Source organism: Cordyceps fumosorosea, assembly GCF_001636725.1.
Source record: "Cordyceps fumosorosea ARSEF 2679 chromosome Unknown scaffold_21, whole genome shotgun sequence".
Lineage (NCBI taxonomy): Eukaryota > Fungi > Ascomycota > Sordariomycetes > Hypocreales > Cordycipitaceae > Cordyceps > Cordyceps fumosorosea.
The window spans coordinates 180,074-196,418 of NW_017387321.1; the positions used below are offsets into that span (position 1 = coordinate 180,074).

Consider the following 16,345-nt stretch of genomic DNA (forward strand, 5'->3'; position numbering starts at 1 on the left):
CAATTACACACTTGGTACGCTGCCCGTGGCGTTCTTGTTCCGTTGTCGGCTTACACAACACAGTAGTCACCCCAACGCTGATTGGTCAGCGCCTCCCGTCGGCTCTACCCAGAAGGCCGTAATCAGCAGCTTTTCTTGCGCAAAGCTCGCCGACCTCCATCGTTGCCACTCCACAACATCACACAGCCGCCATGTTTGCTCGCTCAGTAGCCCTGGTACGCACGTCCTCAAGACTTTCTACCGTCGAAGAGTCTTTCCCGTTAACTTTCACCTGCAGAACATCAGCCGCCAGGCCGCCCGCCCGGCCATGCGCGGCGCCGCCCCCCTCAGCCGCTTCCGCCCGACGACCACGACGCCCAAGCTCCCCCTCCTCACGCCGATGCAGGTCCGCCTGCTGTCCGACAAGACGCGCGCGGCCATCGAAGAGGCCGTCGGCTCCGCGCCCGTGGTGCTCTTCATGAAGGGCACGCCCGAGACGCCCCAGTGCGGCTTCTCGCGCGCGGCCATCCAGATCCTCGGCGTGCAGGGCGTCAACCCGGAAAAGTTCGCCGCGTTCAACGTGCTCGAGGACTCGGAGCTGCGCGAGGGCATCAAGGAGTACTCGGACTGGCCGACGATCCCGCAGTTGTACGTGGAGAAGGAGTTTGTCGGCGGCTGCGACATCCTGGTGTCGATGCACAAGAACGGCGACCTGGCCAAGATGCTGGAGGAGAAGAAGCTGGTCGTCGAGGGCGAGGAGTAAAGTAAAGTCGACAAAAAGGCGACAAAAATTCGAACGAAGAGGAATACAATACAAGGACTTGAGTTGAGGATATAGAACGAGTGGAATACATGTAAAACAGCAGACGATTCTTTTTGTACAATATGCACGCCGTTGATGGCGGGACCAGAAATTTATCATGCTTACACACGAGCGACTCGCCAATCTATATTCGTTTTGCGGGATATTCCCAGGTTGCCGATCTCTACTCACAAAGGATACGCACCGCCGTCACCACGAGGATCGCTCCCCGCCGACCAGAGCGGCGTCTTGTCAACCGGGTCGACCACGTAGCGGATGATCTGGCCGCGCCCAAACAGCGAGCGACCACGCCCCGACACCACCTTCACGTTGTGCCCCAGCTTCCTCAGCCCCTCCACCGTCTCCTCCGGCATGCCCTCCTCCACGCTGACCACCCAGCCGCCCCCCGCGCCGGGCTCGTCGTAGCCCGCGCCGACGCACACGCGCGGCGCGTCCAGCGCCTGCTGCGGCGTCAGCCGCCCGACCACCTGACCCAGCAGCACCTGCACGTGGCCCTGCGGCTGCATGAACGCGCCCATGACGCCAAACGCCGAGTGCAGCGAGCCGTCCGCCAAGTTCGTCGCCATCGCCGGGATGATGGTGTGGTAGGGCCGCTTGCGCGGCGCCAGCGCGTTCGCGTGGCCCGGCGCGAGCGAGAAGTTGGCGCCCCGGTTCTGCAGCGTGAAGCCGCAGCCCGCGGGGATCGCGGCGGTGCCGAACCCGGCGTAGTTGGAGTTGATGAACGACGCCGCGTTGCCCTCGGCGTCGGCGACGGCAAAGTACACCGTGTCGCTGCTGCGCAGCGCCGGGGACGCGGTCGCCGCCGGGTCGCCGTGCGAGACCGTCGCAAAGGCCTTGGCAGGGTCGAAGAGCTTGGCGCGCTCGGCGAGGTACGCCTCGGAGATGAGCTCCGCGGCCGGCACGGCGCTGACGTTGGGGTCGGCCACGAACCAGCTGCCGTCGGCGAAGCTGATGCGCAGCGCCTCGATGACGGCGTGCAGGTACGCGGCGGTGTTGACGTCCTCGGGGCGGAAGGTCGGGATCTTGCCCTGCTTCTCCAGCTCCTGCAGGATGCCGAGCGCCATGAGCGCGACGATGCCCTGGCCGTTGGGCGGGTGCTCCCACAGCTCGACGCCCGCTTCCTGGCCCTGGCCGCGGAACTTGAGCGAGATGGGCTCGACGGGCTCGCTGCCCTGCTCGAGGTGGTGCTGCAGGTCGTCGAGGGTCAGGTCGCCGCCGAGGTCCTGGACGACCTTGACGATGGCCTCGCCGATGCGCCCGCCGTAGAAGCCAGTCTTGCCCTCGGCGGCGAGGGGGCGAAAGGTCTGCGCGAGGGTCGGGTTCTTCATGATTTCTCCGGGACGCGGGGCGCGCACCCCGCCCTCGGCCGAGGGGTCCTTCTTGAGCATCTCGGCAAAGTTGGGCGACGCGTTGCGGATCTGCTTCTCCGAGGCCATCCACTGCGAACGGGTGTTAGCTTGACAGACGCGCGGGAGAGTGGTGGAATTGACTGACGCTGTAGGCCGCATCTTCAGACACGGGAAATCCCTTTTCGGCGAGCTCAATCGCCGGTGCGAGGATTCGCGCAAGGTCTACCCTGCCGCTGCCGAACTTGTCGACCGTGTCGACCCAGCCGGCCGCGGCGCCCGGCACGGTGATGGACAAGGGACTCTGCTTAGGAATCGCCCCAGCCTCGCCATCCTTGAGGCCGAGCTTGCCACGGACGTGCTCGAGCGTGTACTGCGCGCCAGAGCGGCCGGAGCCGTTCATGGCCTTGACCTGCTTGGCCTTGGCGTCCCAGAACAGGATGAACATGTCGCCGCCAATGCCGGTCGAGCAAGGCTCCGTGAGGTTCAGGCCGGCGGCTGGCAGCTCACATTAGCGTCGTGGTCGCGTGTTAGCAGAAGTTGGGTGACGTACCGACCGCAACAGCGGCGTCCTAGAGATATGTTAGAAAAAAAAGAAAATTTTAAAATGGTTTCGTTCTTTTGGACATACCGCTGCATTGCCCCCCGCGCGTAGAACCTCCAGGCCACACTTGGCGGCTAGGGGCTGGGTGCAGCTAACGATGCCCTCGGTACTGTGGACGACGCTCCGGCGGGAGGCGAACCTATACATGTCCCGGGCGGGCTTTTGGAAGACGGAGTCGCTGGTTAGAGGCATCTTGACGGCGGCGGGTAAAAGTGATTTTGAGGAGGAAGGGTAAGAACAAGTACAGGCGAGCAGAATGCCAAGTTCATAGACCTGCCTTCCCCGCCTTATTACCCCTCGACGGGATAATAAAAAAACGCACTAAAGAAATTGGCCCGCAGCGTCACCCGACGGCGACGCAACTCCGGGGCTCGCCGCGCGGAGCTGCATCCCAGGAACCCCCCGCGCCCCGGTCCCGGTACCCGGAAGCCAAATCTAGAAGGCGCACAGATGACGTGCTGTTCTGCTGTTCCTCACTGACAAACGATTCGCTACCTTGTGGTCAAGTACGCACGGATTTAAAATTACTGCTACAAGTATTTAATGTATCGTGACAAGGCAAGCAAGTCAAGCAAGGCAGGCTTTCTATTTGCCGTCTTCCGATGCCAATTCGCCGAGATAGGTGGAAGTAGCCGACTGGGACTGGGGACTCCAGAGGATGGCATCACCAAGGCGATCCGCGGTCGAGCCTGCACGACCTGGTTTCGAGAATCCGGCTTCTAACTGACGCTGGTACGAAATCTTTCGAAGCCTCTCACTCTCGGCCGGTGTAAGTTGCAGCTGAAATTGATTAGGCCTTCTCCCTTTTGTTTCTTTATTTCTGCGGGTTGGGGCCGCACTCACATAAAATTCCACTCCGATAGCATGTATCGCCAGCGCCAACCACACACCGCCTCCGAACGTGAGGCTGAGCGACGCAGCGGCGTTCTCTGCTCCCCCCGACATGCTGGCCCGGGCGATGGACCATGCCGAAGGGTCAACGCAAGCCGGGTGGGAGGCTTCCAGAGCTGTGACGTTGTTGTAGAACGTCGCGAGCTTGGCGCAGCTCATCGGCTCATAGTACGGGCCGTCATTGGAGATGATCATGGCGCTGATGATCATGATCATTCGGGAAGTAATGATGCTTCCGGCCTATACAGTGTTAGCCAGCGTGGAGGCGCTCCGGCAAAAGAAAGCAGTCATACATAAAACCAGGCTCGCAGCATCCACGCGCGGTGCTGCTCCAGCTGCAGCTTCTTGATGTTGTACAGGGCAGTGCCCAGGGAGAAGAGAAACATGATGGCGAGCAGCCCTGTGACCGTCTGGACCTCGATGCCACCCCCAAACGCGACGCGCGCAATCATCAGAGCACCAACGGTGCCCGCCACGCTCAGCAGGAGGACCAAGTATCCGTTGACGCGGTGAACGAGGATGTAGTTGAGCCGGATAAAAGGGACGAACTGGAAGCACGCCAGGAAGGCGCCGGGGATGATGGTGAAGAGATGCAGCTTGATGCCGACCAGGTAGACCGAATGCGTCCGATACGAGTAGCACTCGCCCGGGCCGGCCGAGTCGGGGCCGCCGGCGTCGTCCAACGGGCAGTAGACGTTGCCGAAGTCGAGGTACATGAAGCGGGCGAGGCAGAAGCCGAAGAGGGCGCCGCAGAAGATGAACCACAGGACGAAGTTGTAGCCCTTGCCGAAGCCAATCGGGTTGTATACCCTGCGCATAGTCGCGACGAAGGCGTTGGCGGGCGGGCGGGTAGCAGCGGCCATGGTGAATTAGTCAAAAGAGAAAAGTTGACGAAAGGAAGAGCGGACTATTGAGTTCCAACACAGCCCAGTGCTACATGCTCCGGAACTGCAGCTTCTTTATAGTTTTTTTTCTCTCTATCTACTTATTAACAATCTTGTGTCACTTTGCGAGTGCGAGGGCTGAATCTTGGCGCGTGAAGAGTTGCGTGGCAGTCTCTTTGCAACTTTTACGAAATAGGAAATTCGTTCACGAGGTTGAGGCCAGGTCAGGCTGGATTCCAAACACATCGCGCAGCCTTACTGCACGCAATCTACTTGGACTCGCACTCGCACTCGCCTACCCGTGGCAGTGCCTGCACAAGATCAAGCCTGCTAACTATTTCTAGACTGGCAATGCGAAACGTGGCGTGATGAATGGTAGGGAGGGTTGACGCGGATAGGGTCTGCCAGGATAGGTATCCGATCGGTTCCAAGGCATGTCTCATCGAATCCGTAACTACACGACGATTAACATGTAATTAGTAATTATCAACTCCCCAGAGGACAGCCGTCCAAGCACTGCAGAGTCACGACTTGGCCCTGCGATGCGGACAAATGGCGATGGCTGCATATTTGACAACCGCCACAAGTCACTTGCAATCTGGAATATTCCTCATGAATCCGGCAGCTGAGACTTGTCAAGTGCTTTTAATTCGGCCTCATACTACCGACGGAAGTTCTGTGGCCTGTCATGCCTTCATCGGATGGTTACCCAGCGCTTACAGCACCAACGTGCCGCTAATCTGGGGCGACGGCGGCCACTAACTCACCCTACAACTCCCTCTGTGAGACAACCGCCAAAGCCAAAGCCCCCCTATGACCCCTATGACCCCTATGACGTGGCCTGGATTGCCATTGTCACAGGCCACGAACCCGCCATAAAATCACAAAATGCTAACTAGAGTGGGGCCAATCTCAACTGCCCCTCGTCGAGATCAAGGGAGGGAGCTATTGGGAGCTTCTGAGATCCTTGTATTCCTCCATTTTCATACATTGTACATCCGTATGCATTTCCGGCTTCAATCGAGGCTTTGCATTCATCATCAGGCTTAACCACCAAGTCACTCCTCCAGAGGCGCCCATCAACCCAGAAGCACCGCCATCAAGCTTCCCCAATCTACCCCGACTCCCCCTCGGCACCTCATCCCACCATGAGTGCGCCAAATACCATCCCGCCCCCTGGCGAGCCTGCGCCAGAGCTCCTTGATGGCCGCATCTGGGTCGACGGCTGCTTTGACTTTTTCCATCACGGTACGTCCTTGTGTCTGTCTCCAGCCTCACACACCAACATTCCACCCGCAGCCGCAGCCGCAGCGGGCAATCTCTAACCGCGTCCACACCACCATCCAGGCCACGCAGGCGCCATGGTTCAGGCCCGTCAGCTCGGCAACGAGCTCTACTGCGGCGTCCACTCCGACGAGGACATCATGGCCAACAAGGGCCCGACCGTCATGAACCTCAAGGAGCGCCTCGCCGCCACCGACGCCTGCCGCTGGGTCACCCGCTCCGTCGGCCACGCCCCCTACGTCACCGAGCTGCCCTACATCTCCCACTTTGGCTGCAAGTACGTCGTCCACGGCGACGACATCACCTCGGACAGCGACGGTAACGACTGCTACCGCTTCGTTAAGGAGGCCGGCCGGTTCAAGGTCGTCAAGCGCTCCCCGGGCATCTCCACCACCGACCTGGTCGGCCGCATGCTGCTCTGCACCCGCACCCACTTCATCAAGTCCCTCGAGGACGTCCTCGCGGGCGTCGAGGGCGGCGGCACCGACGAGGAGCGCAAGGCGACGGCCAAGGCCATGAATGAGAGGCTGGCGCTGTATGCGACTGATGAGACCGCCAAGGCGCCCGGTGCCGAGATTTGGTTCTGGCGCGCCTCGCTCGAGGCCAAGTCTGAGGCGACCGCGCTTGAAAAGGGCGAGTTTAGCCGGTTCCTGCAGGGACCTGGGCCTCAGCCTGGCCAGCGCATAGTGTATGTAGACGGTGGCTATGATTTGTTCTCTAGCGGCCATATCGAATTCCTGCGCAACGTTCTCCTGGATGAAGATAAGCTCGCCAAAGATACGGACTGGTTCAGCCAAGACGCAGCCGCCAAGCGCAAAGAGGCTACCGGCAAGGACTATGGACCTGCATATGTTGTTGTCGGTGTGCATGACGACGATGTCATCAACTCATGGAAGGGCGTCAACTATCCAATCATGAACATTTACGAGCGCGGCCTCTGCGTGCTGCAATGCAAGGTAAGCCACCTCTCACCCTTCCCAGACAGGATTCCCACGTTGCTGACAGAGGTACCCAGTACATCAATGCCGTCGTTTTCGGCGCCCCCTTCACTCCCACCGAGCCCTACCTCACCAACCTGCCATGGGGCACGCCCAGCGCCGTCTACCACGGCCCTACCAAGTTCATGCCGCTCACGTACGACCCCTACACGGCGCCCAAGGCGCTCGGCGTCTACCGCCAGGTCGGCGCGCACGACTTCGCCCACGTCAACGCCGGCCAGATCGTCGACCGCATCATGAAGAGCCGCGAGATGTACGAGGCACGTCAGCGGGCCAAGGGCGTCAAGGCGGTCGGCGAGGCGGCGGCGAGAGAGCGCGAGATTCTCGAGGAGGAGCAGAGCAAGAAGCAAGCAGAGAGGGAAGCTGCGGCGAAGCAATAGCTGACTTTTATCGCAAGGCTAGGCTGATTCTTATTGTTTGGGGGGCAAAAAAGTATTCTAATTAGCATTTTAATAGATGAGTATAATTGCAGTTGACACATCTGCAGGACCCTCCTTGATTGAGTGTCATGTGGCGTGGAAAAAGAAAAGAAGAACAAAGAAGACAAAAAGAAACCAGGTTACTCAACCCAGAAATTCAGTCTTGATCGCAGACTGGCTGATCGGTCGAGCTGTGACAATGTCGTGCGCCATGCATGTATAGTACCATTCATTGGCCGCGTCGTCAGTCGTGGCAAACGTTAGTTACCCTTCTTGCTCGCTTGGAGGTAGATTTTGGCGGGAGATCCGCCCGAGGTCGCTCGATGCCCGCACCCATTATCAATCAACCCCATCCCAGAAGCCGAGCTTCGGTTCCGGCCCCTACCAAGGGACGACCGGCGACAACTCGCGCCACGTCAGCAAAGCGGCGTGGCGACGCGGCCGAGGCCCCTCAGCTCTGCATCTTTGCACGCGAACAAAAGGCCCCGGACAATCTTGTTTGTCATTGAAACATGGATTCCTCATCGGGCTTGGGGTCGCGTCGCCGGCATCATGGACACAACTAAGCCCCCGGGTTGTCCTGTTGGGCGCGGCGCCGCAAGCAGAGGCAAAAGGAGAGCCTCCCCAAAAATCCGCAAGCGCCATCGTTCCAATATGCTGCACTCTAATAAACTAACTGCCGGAGCCTAGTGTGCCTCGGGTAGGGGTGAGCAGCTCCCTCTTCGGGGCTAGCACGCGAGGTCTGAAAGTCCGGAGCGGCGCGCCCCCCCCCGCCCCGCCCCGGCCGAGAGAGGGACCAACGGCGTCCTGTTGTTGGTGACAAGAATAGTTTATTCCATCTTGCCGTGCAGCGGAAGGCTAAGATCAGCCTCATGGGCATGTTTGATCAAGGCCCATGCGCCGACTACGGCTGCACCTGCGGCTTCGCCAAGGGACGCTGGCCCGTCGGACGTTGGATGAGGCACCGAACACACGGCGCGCTTGTGGATTTCTACATGCGTCACTTGTTGACCACAATGATAGACAGGAGCCATGGCGGAGACGACGACCGTCTCGTCGGTCAAGATACCAGGTGCGTGAGCCGAGCAACTAACTTTGAACTACGGAGTAGATGGAGCTACAGCACGTTTATTCGTCGCCCGTAGTTTCGGTATTGCTCGTAGTCTCGCTCTCTCGTGAGTCAGGACCGATCTATGAGCCGAGTGGATTTTCATGTTTCACCTTGATGGCTTTTCTAACTATTGTGATGGGGTCCTCAAAAATGTCTCCATGATTCGGAGAGAGAAGAAAAGTGTTGTTGTACCAAGCAACCTCGTTGATAGGGCGATAACGCCCCCCAGCTGTCGCCAAGCCAGCGCCCCAACGGCTGCGACAAATACGGAAGGTACAGTTTGATGATAGCGGTCACTCGAGCTGGGACGGGCCATCTTGGTCGTCTTGTTTTTATGAGGAGTCATCCTGATCATTTCTGCCATGAGTTGAAGCAGCATAGTCAGTCTTTCTTTCGCCTTGGGTCCGTTTTCTGTCAGGACAACACCCCGGTCCCATCTGAAAAGGAGCCCAACTTAACTAATAGTCAAGTTAATTCTACGGATACATTAATGCAATGCACCCCAACGTCACAACGGGGCCGTTGTGGATTCAAGGGGGGGCCGTGGTGACAATCGTCCGTTGTCGCGGCCTGCCCAAGACAGCTTAGCCTGTCCCAAAGGACGTTCCAAGATCCGGAGATGAGAATGCGGCCGTTATTCTCCGGCGGCTCTGAGAACTGAGGCCAAGGAAACACCTTGTACATGTTGAAACGAATGGGTTCGCTGACAATGGGTGCATAGCGATGGAGAATGGACCAGCCATTGATGGAGTCTCCAGCTGGCTAGAGACCTTCGCACTCACACGTTCCACGCCCGAGCGAAAGCTAACCCAGCCGACGTGATGAAAAAAAGCCACGTTCTGGGCTGTCTTTTTTGATTTTCCATCTTGCCATCTATACCTCTTTTCAGCTGCCCAGTTCTGCACCGCGCCACCTGCGCCACTGAGGGTAGTTGGTCACGATATTGCTTGTTGGCTATTGGTTAATTGGCGAGATGATGAAGAAACGCCTGCCGTGCTTGGCATTGACAAGATAACTCGACGTCAAAGGGACCCCTGCTCAAGACAACCCTTCAATTCCATGACAGCACAATTTACCCCGAAAAAAAAGCCACCGCCCCCCTTCCCCTCCGTGAATGAGGCTGACTGATGCTGTCATGAGGGGGCAGAATAGTTGGGGCAACTTGTGCGGCTCGTCGCTAAAACCTTATCTCACCTGTCAGGAACCAAAAGACGATTACATTCATGCACCGGCCGTGCGGGGGAACCACCCTCGGGCAATTTACACTACGTAAAGATGTTTAGGCTTAGCCAAACATGGCAGGTCCATACATGGAAAGTGCACTATCCTCACTCACTTCCACTGACTTGGCCGATGAAGGAGAGCTTGGTTTGACCAATCTGCTGCCATTCCGAATCGGACGTCGTCCCCGGGGTGGCCGCACGCTCAACTCTCAAGGATGCCCGTCACTCGAGGCCGTGTCGTGGAGCTTCTCCTCCTGCAGTCTTCGTGATATAAAGCCCGAGAGCCTCCCCCTCGGAACGACATCATGAAACGGCATCACCATCCTCATTGCGAAGCACTCTCGCCTCTCCCCTCACCCGCAACAACAACCAGCAACCAGCCAGCTTCGCCATGCTCGCCAAGCTCGTCTCCGGCCTCGCGGCCCTCTCCCTCGCCTCGCTCGCCCTGGCGGTCCCCAGCAACCCCGGCTACACGCTGGAGGAGCGCGGCCTGGAGGAGCGCGCCCCCGTCAGCAGCACCATCTGGTGCGGCCCGGTCCTCCGCGCCGCCGCGCGCCAGGTCTCCGCCGAATGGACCGTCCCCCGGGTGACCCTGCCGAACCCGAACAACGGCCAGACGGCCCCAATGCTCTACCAATGGGTCGGCATGGATGGTGTCCGCTCTTCGAGCTGCGGTAACGCCCTGCTCCAAGCCGGCACTTCTCAGGTGGTATGTTTTATTTTTGCTTTTCTTTTGTCTTCTTCGTCTTCTTCTTCTTCCTTCTTAGACCCTGTCCTGGGCTCACGAGCAAATTGCTGACCTATTCAACACCAGTGGAACGGCAACACGTTCGTATACGACGTCTGGCTGCAGTTTTGGACTCCGCTTAACCAGTCTTCGTGGCACTTTACCTACCCGGTCGGTATGTACTCGAAATCCATGACAGTGACTAGTATGGCGTGAACTGACAAGCGGAAACAAGTCCGGCCCGGTGACAACGTCCGCACGACCGTCACGGCCAACTCGGACTCCCTCAGCGGAACTGTGTAAGTCCACGTCCATCTTCTCCCACCCTCCCACCTGCAAGAGAAAGGCTCTCCGCCGGCTAACATTCATCATCAAGTCTCATCGAGAACCTGACCAACCGGCAGTCGTACTCTTGGAACCTGAGGGCGACGGGCAACTATCCCCTCTGCTTCCAGAACGTCGAGTGGATCAACGAGGCCCCTACCGGAAAGCTGCCCGGCTTCCCCGGCTTCAGCTTCAACTCCCTCTCTTACACGGACTGGAACGGCAGGGTCTCCACCGCCGCCGGCGCCGACCTCTGGTACATCAACACGGCCAGCGCCCGGTGCTCGGCCACTTTGTCGAGCGATGGCAGGACCGCTGCCTTTGTCAACGCGGCCTAGTAAGCTGCTTGATTCCCAACGGCGGACCGGACCCCGTTCCCTCCATGGCGAGGTTGCTGTCAAGAGGCCGGTTGCTCGGGTAGTGGCTGTTTAGATTTGGGAGAGCGTGAAAGAACGACAGAGAAAATACTTGTGGTTGATGCAACTAGTCTTGTGGTGAATGATGGCGTGATTCGAGGTTAGAAAACTATGTGTAGGCAACTGAACCTTGTCAAGGCCACGTTGTTGGCGGTCCGAGACTGTTAGTTGGTCGCGCCAACGGTGGCTGGCTTCTGGCTGGCTGGGCTGGCTGGCAAGAACAAAGAACAACCGAGTCAAGTTGCGGGCGGCTTACATACGAGTACAGCATTTCTCACTGTAGAATTTTTTTTTTGGTGTTCTTTTCCTTCTTCATCTGCCCCATGGCGCCGATCGGCCAGTCATGAACGACGCCACCGGCCCGCAACCGACAGGTACTTGTCTGGCATTGGCGGAACCGGAAAGGGGACGCGCGAGATGCGATGGTCGATGGTGTGCTGATAAGTGCGAATGACTCGAGTTTGAGTTGGAGCGATCCGAGGTAAATGCCGAGTCAGGGGTCCAGCGTTCCCCAGCACAAGAGTAATTGATCAATTCGAAACAATAATTGAAGAAAGATTTTGAGAAAGCAAAAAAGGGATCGAGACCCGTCGAGCCAAGTGGAGGCGAAAAGCTGGCACCGGCCTGCAATCTCGGGCCTTGTTAACGAGGCATCAGCAGGGGTTCGCGGTTTTGCAGGGTCTTGCAGCCTTGTAATAAGCGGGGACAAGGCAGCCCAAATTATTCTCCGAATCGCCCTTGGCGGAACCGAGGCACGTTCACCATTGCGACTGTCTACGGAGTATCCGGATTCTCTGTCTGAATCCCCCCAGAGATATGGGAAACGCCCTGGAAACGCCCTGGCTGCTACTTATCATGGACAAACATTCCGCCGCCAGCTGAAAACCTCTCGCTCGAGTCAAGCATTCACACAAAAGCCGAAAAAATAACGACGCACTTGGCAGTTACAAGGGTACTTGCAGTAGTGGGTACACCTTGGCCAATCAGAAGCCACAATTACGTTGGTGGTAACATACCCAACATAAGCTCTAAAAGCTGCGATGTCCTTATCAAAATACACCCTACAGCGCTACTACGTTCGAATCGCGGCATAAAACAAGTGGGATATCAATCATTCTATTTTTCTCACGCTCGCAAATCTAAACTACCAAAACAACCAGCCCTTTCAAAGGCGATCTCCTTAGCTGGAGCTGGGGGGAGCCTCGGTAAAGTAGGCCGTGCTGCCGTCGCTGGACAGGGTGGAAGAGCAGACGGCGTACTGCTGGTTCAGGTACTGCAGGTCGGAGCCGGCAGCGTTGTAGGTGTTCCCATTCCAATCCGTGTAGGACAGCGACGTGAACGTCATGGCGGGGAACGTTGGGAGGTTTTTGGTCGGGGCCTCGTTGACCCACTCGACGTGTTCATAGCAGAGAGGGTAATCGCCCGTGGCCTGAAGGGGCCAAGACGCCGACTGTCCGGTTGTCAGGTTTTCCAGGGTGCTGGCGATGAACTGTCAGTAAGAGCCTCTCTGGGGGGGGTAGGAGTCGGTGCCCACCACGGTCGCGCGTACCGAGTCACCAGCCTTGACTTTATTTCCCGTTTGTTAGTTTGACTTGTCATTACTGTCGTCGTCACTGATCTCGAGCACATACCAGCCGGGTCGTTGAAGTGCCACGAGGAAGTGTTGTCCGGGGTGTAGTACTCCAACCAGACGGTGTAGACCCAGTCGTTGTTAATATACTGCGGTGAGCAAGGTCAGTACTTTTGCACATCAAACCGGAAGAAGGATCAAAGCAAAGAGGGAAGAGAAGAACGTACCCTCTCTGCGGTGCCGACTTGGAGCAGTGCGTTGGGGCAGCTCCCGGCGTGGTACCCGTCGATGCCAACCCATTGATAGAACTCAATGTCATCGCCGTTGCTCGAGCTCGGCATGGACACCTGCGGGACGACCCATTCGGCCGAGGCCTGCTTCGCGGAGGCGGCGAGAACAGGGCCGCACCACACGTTGCTCGACACCTGGGTGCGCGCTTCCAGGGAACTGGGGGCCGTGGGGTTGGGGAGCGCCTGGGCGACGGAGGAAAGGGCCGCGAGGCCGGAGACGAGCTTGGTGAACATGGCGAGAAGCTAGCTGCTTGTTGTTTGACAGTTGGTGACAAGACGAGCGAGGAAAGTAGTGTTGATGATGTTTATGATGGTCGGGGGTTGGGGAAGCTGTCAGGCTTTATATCATGAAAGTCCACTAGTTGGAGATTTCGGGAAAAAAGCTCCACGGTAATAGCCTCCGATGGTCCATTCTCTGAAGTTTGAACATCGGCCAACCCGGAGACTACTGTATTGGCTGACAGCAAGATCGGCCGAGTCAAGTCGACTTCTCCTGAGGCGATCAAACAAAGCAGTGTGGTGCCTTTTCCGTGTACCTACCATATTTGGCTAAGCCTGGCGATCTTTACGTAAAGGATGCTAGGGTTCTTCAACGGTGGTTCTCCAGCACGGTCGTTTCATGAATCGTCTTTTGGTTCTTGACAAGTGAGATTTGGCCCGGCGAGGAGCCGCAACAAGCAGCCTGCCCCAACTCTCCTCCAATTATGGCAGTGTCAGCCTCATTGTGGGTGGCTGTTTTTGGGGTAAATTGTGCTGTAATGGAAAATTCCTATTGACTACAAGGGTTGAGTTGAGCAGGGGTCTTTTTGGGGGTTGATTGTACATACTTTTACCAATTGGTGTGACCAACAAGATTTGCTGGCCTCAGTTCCTGGTGTGGCGCACGTGGCGCGTGGCGCGGTCCAGAACCCAGGAGATCCATTGGGCAGCCAAACGTAGTTATCGCTGACTAGTCAAGGTACGGTATCAACAATAGTTACTTTGGTGTGTTCGCGGGGAAAGCCTAAAAAGTTCAGAGACGTTTGTTTCTTTGGGGGCGGATTTAGCTTCCCATTGCGCCCGGCTACCACCTCCGCTCGGGCCTGGGATCGTGCGAGTGCGAAAGCCTGCAAACTAGTCATGATCAAAGAATGAATGGGCCATTATCCGTTGCGACTCGCCAGTGTCGCCACCTATTCATCAGCCAGCAATGGGTTTCCCTTTGATCTGTCCCCGGAGCCGCCGGAGTATACGGCACTCTCATTTCCGGACCTTTCACGCTCTATCTTGTATTACAGGCTAAGCTATCTTTGGCCGGCCGCAACAACGGATGATTAGACTGTCTTCAACCTCACCCTTACATCCAAAGCAGCCTCATGCTACGATGGCGTTGACGTTTCGACCGGAACAGAGTACGGATAGTTAGTCCCCATTTCTGATGGCCGGGATATGGCTGTATCGAACTTATGACAGATAGCGACGGGCTATGCCATCTATACTGTTGCTTTGCTGGCAGAAAAGACTAAAGTAAAATATCCCCTCACAAGACAAGATAGCCAATTCAGCTGGAATGACCCTAGCATCAAATTTACCTTCCCTCTTTGTCGGGACCGTCGCGCGGCGTGGCTGAGCGATTGCTGAAGCCTTCATCGCCTTGTCTATCCACGAGGCTGGATCTCCTTGCTACGCCAAGACCTTTGCAGAATACTACCGACATTTCAAACAGCAATATAGATAATAATATAAACAAGTCTACTCGGCGCGAAGAGTGGTCACGGTTTCCGATGTTACGAGTCTACTAAGACTGGGGCAACTAGGACATGCGCTGCCGCTCTAGTTGCTCCGTTCACACACTAGCCTCTTTTCTGGCGAGATGGTCCTCTCGGCGATGGCTCCTATTCCGATGGTGTATCCGTCGGCGTAGAAATCTACTTGAGTACCGTGATTCCGGCGTTGATCACACAATAATCAGATGGGTTGGCGCTCTTGGCAATCCCAAGAACGTAGCCGGAACCGAGCCAGCCATACAGGTAAAGCAATATACCCAAGACCATGATGCAGCGTAATAAGAAAAGTTGCGCTGTATGCCTGTCTTGTCTCCCCACAGAGCAGATAAGAAAAGGACCGCTCGTCCCTCTGGGGGGCCCCCAGACTTCAGACTCACATGCTAGCCCCGATGAGGGACACCTTCAGACGCTTCGCACCTGCCCAACGCACACTAGCCCCAGTGCTTTTTAGCCTTTGGGGTTTTGCGGAGAGTCTTGTTCATCTGTACGCCTGCTGGTTGTCCATGATGTGATACCTCGGAGCACGTCTCCGACAAGCTCCTTGCTCCACGAAGTCGTGAGGGGTTATCCGACGCGGGGTACACATCCGTGCTGTGCTGAGAGCCTCGCTGCCGAGGTGACTATGAGAGCTGGGGATATCGCACCCGGCGTCTGGGGAAAGGCGTGGCTGCACCGCAGCAGGACATTAGGCTAATGTTGTTGGTGACGCGACAATACGCAAGATCCATGTTTCAATGACACACAGATTACTCTAGGCTGCGTCCTGGAAGGCTTGAAGTTGCAACTTCAGCCTCATTACCGGTTGCTTATTGCAAGCTGAGGTCGCCCGCGCACCCTTGATAGACGGAACTGGACACATCTGGAGCTTAGCTACATTTACATGATGCCCGTCGCCAATTCTTGCGTCATATCTAAGCCTCCGTGCTTCCCCGGTCTACCCCAAATACAGGGAGACCGTTGCCACGGCCGGTGGAAGCCACATCGCTCGCATGAAGCCATCTTGGGCTGGCGGCGCATTTTTTTTCGTGGCGCGGGCGAAAGGAGGTTGAGATTTGTAACAGCTCAACCAGTCAGTCAGCCTGGATTAAGAGCCACCACTAATTTGAGGAAATTTGTCACCAGATGATACTCAAAAACGATCTGCGAGGCTTTCACAAGTGCATTGTATCCGGGACGGACGGCAAAGTTGGAGTTGGCCGATGGGAGTTGCATCACCCTGCATGGCGGCTGCAGGCAGAACGCTGCACCAGCATCGGGAAAGCAATTACCCCATATTCAAGGTTGTGAAGCCGTTTCTACCGGTGCGATGTGTAATGGAATCGTAGCTGTAGCCAATGGTTTCTCCCGTGATGTCATGAGCAAGTTCACAGCGACGGAGCGCAACTCCCCCACGAGCACGGCACTGTCTACAATAGCAAAAGGCACAGATGATAATGTTTCAGCCGCCGAAAGAGAAAAGGAATATTCGGTCAAGACGGCTTGCCGGGTGGCAGTCTTGAGAGGATTTTTTGGCTCGGCCGTTCCGAAACTGATAGGCGGTGACGCTAAACATCAAGATACTATTACCAACAAGGTGACAATACGAGAAGCGTATCAGTTCTTTTCCATGAACAAGCCTTACTGTAGATAGACGTGGCATATTGTAGTTCAATTCAAGAGGAATCCGACCCCATGAAATCTGTCAGAGTGT

The 16,345-nt window shown here is 56.9% G+C and overlaps 6 protein-coding genes across 6 annotated transcripts; 3 read left to right on the forward strand and 3 right to left on the reverse strand.

Annotated features, from left to right (window-relative positions):
• Positions 1-191: 191 nt before the first annotated feature.
• Positions 192-742, forward strand: ISF_07327 (monothiol glutaredoxin-5; the record flags this gene model as incomplete). The annotated part of the gene is made up of 2 exons (XM_018850930.1): positions 192-215; positions 278-742. 2 exons carry the CDS (start codon positions 192-194, stop codon positions 740-742), a joined length of 489 nt encoding a protein of 162 aa, XP_018701842.1.
• A 227-nt stretch (positions 743-969) lies between these two features.
• ISF_07328 (acylase ACY 1) lies at positions 970-2,944 on the reverse strand (the record flags this gene model as incomplete). The annotated part of the gene is made up of 4 exons (XM_018850931.1): positions 970-2,241; positions 2,297-2,646; positions 2,702-2,720; positions 2,780-2,944. The coding sequence occupies 4 exons, from the start codon at positions 2,942-2,944 to the stop codon at positions 970-972; spliced, it is 1,806 nt and encodes a 601-aa protein (XP_018701843.1).
• A 393-nt stretch (positions 2,945-3,337) lies between these two features.
• ISF_07329 (hypothetical protein) lies at positions 3,338-4,506 on the reverse strand (the record flags this gene model as incomplete). The annotated part of the gene is made up of 3 exons (XM_018850932.1): positions 3,338-3,532; positions 3,596-3,883; positions 3,937-4,506. 3 exons carry the CDS (start codon positions 4,504-4,506, stop codon positions 3,338-3,340), a joined length of 1,053 nt encoding a protein of 350 aa, XP_018701844.1.
• A 1,169-nt stretch (positions 4,507-5,675) lies between these two features.
• Positions 5,676-7,189, forward strand: ISF_07330 (Rossmann-like alpha/beta/alpha sandwich fold domain containing protein; the record flags this gene model as incomplete). Its single annotated transcript, XM_018850933.1, has 3 exons — positions 5,676-5,775; positions 5,875-6,767; positions 6,827-7,189. The coding sequence occupies 3 exons, from the start codon at positions 5,676-5,678 to the stop codon at positions 7,187-7,189; spliced, it is 1,356 nt and encodes a 451-aa protein (XP_018701845.1).
• Positions 7,190-9,953: 2,764 nt separating this feature from the next.
• Positions 9,954-10,951, forward strand: ISF_07331 (Concanavalin A-like lectin/glucanase; the record flags this gene model as incomplete). Its single annotated transcript, XM_018850934.1, has 4 exons — positions 9,954-10,271; positions 10,377-10,464; positions 10,525-10,588; positions 10,666-10,951. The coding sequence occupies 4 exons, from the start codon at positions 9,954-9,956 to the stop codon at positions 10,949-10,951; spliced, it is 756 nt and encodes a 251-aa protein (XP_018701846.1).
• A 1,258-nt stretch (positions 10,952-12,209) lies between these two features.
• Positions 12,210-13,123, reverse strand: ISF_07332 (Concanavalin A-like lectin/glucanase; the record flags this gene model as incomplete). Its single annotated transcript, XM_018850935.1, has 4 exons — positions 12,210-12,479; positions 12,579-12,595; positions 12,661-12,748; positions 12,827-13,123. 4 exons carry the CDS (start codon positions 13,121-13,123, stop codon positions 12,210-12,212), a joined length of 672 nt encoding a protein of 223 aa, XP_018701847.1.
• Between the last annotated feature and the right edge of the window lie 3,222 nt (positions 13,124-16,345).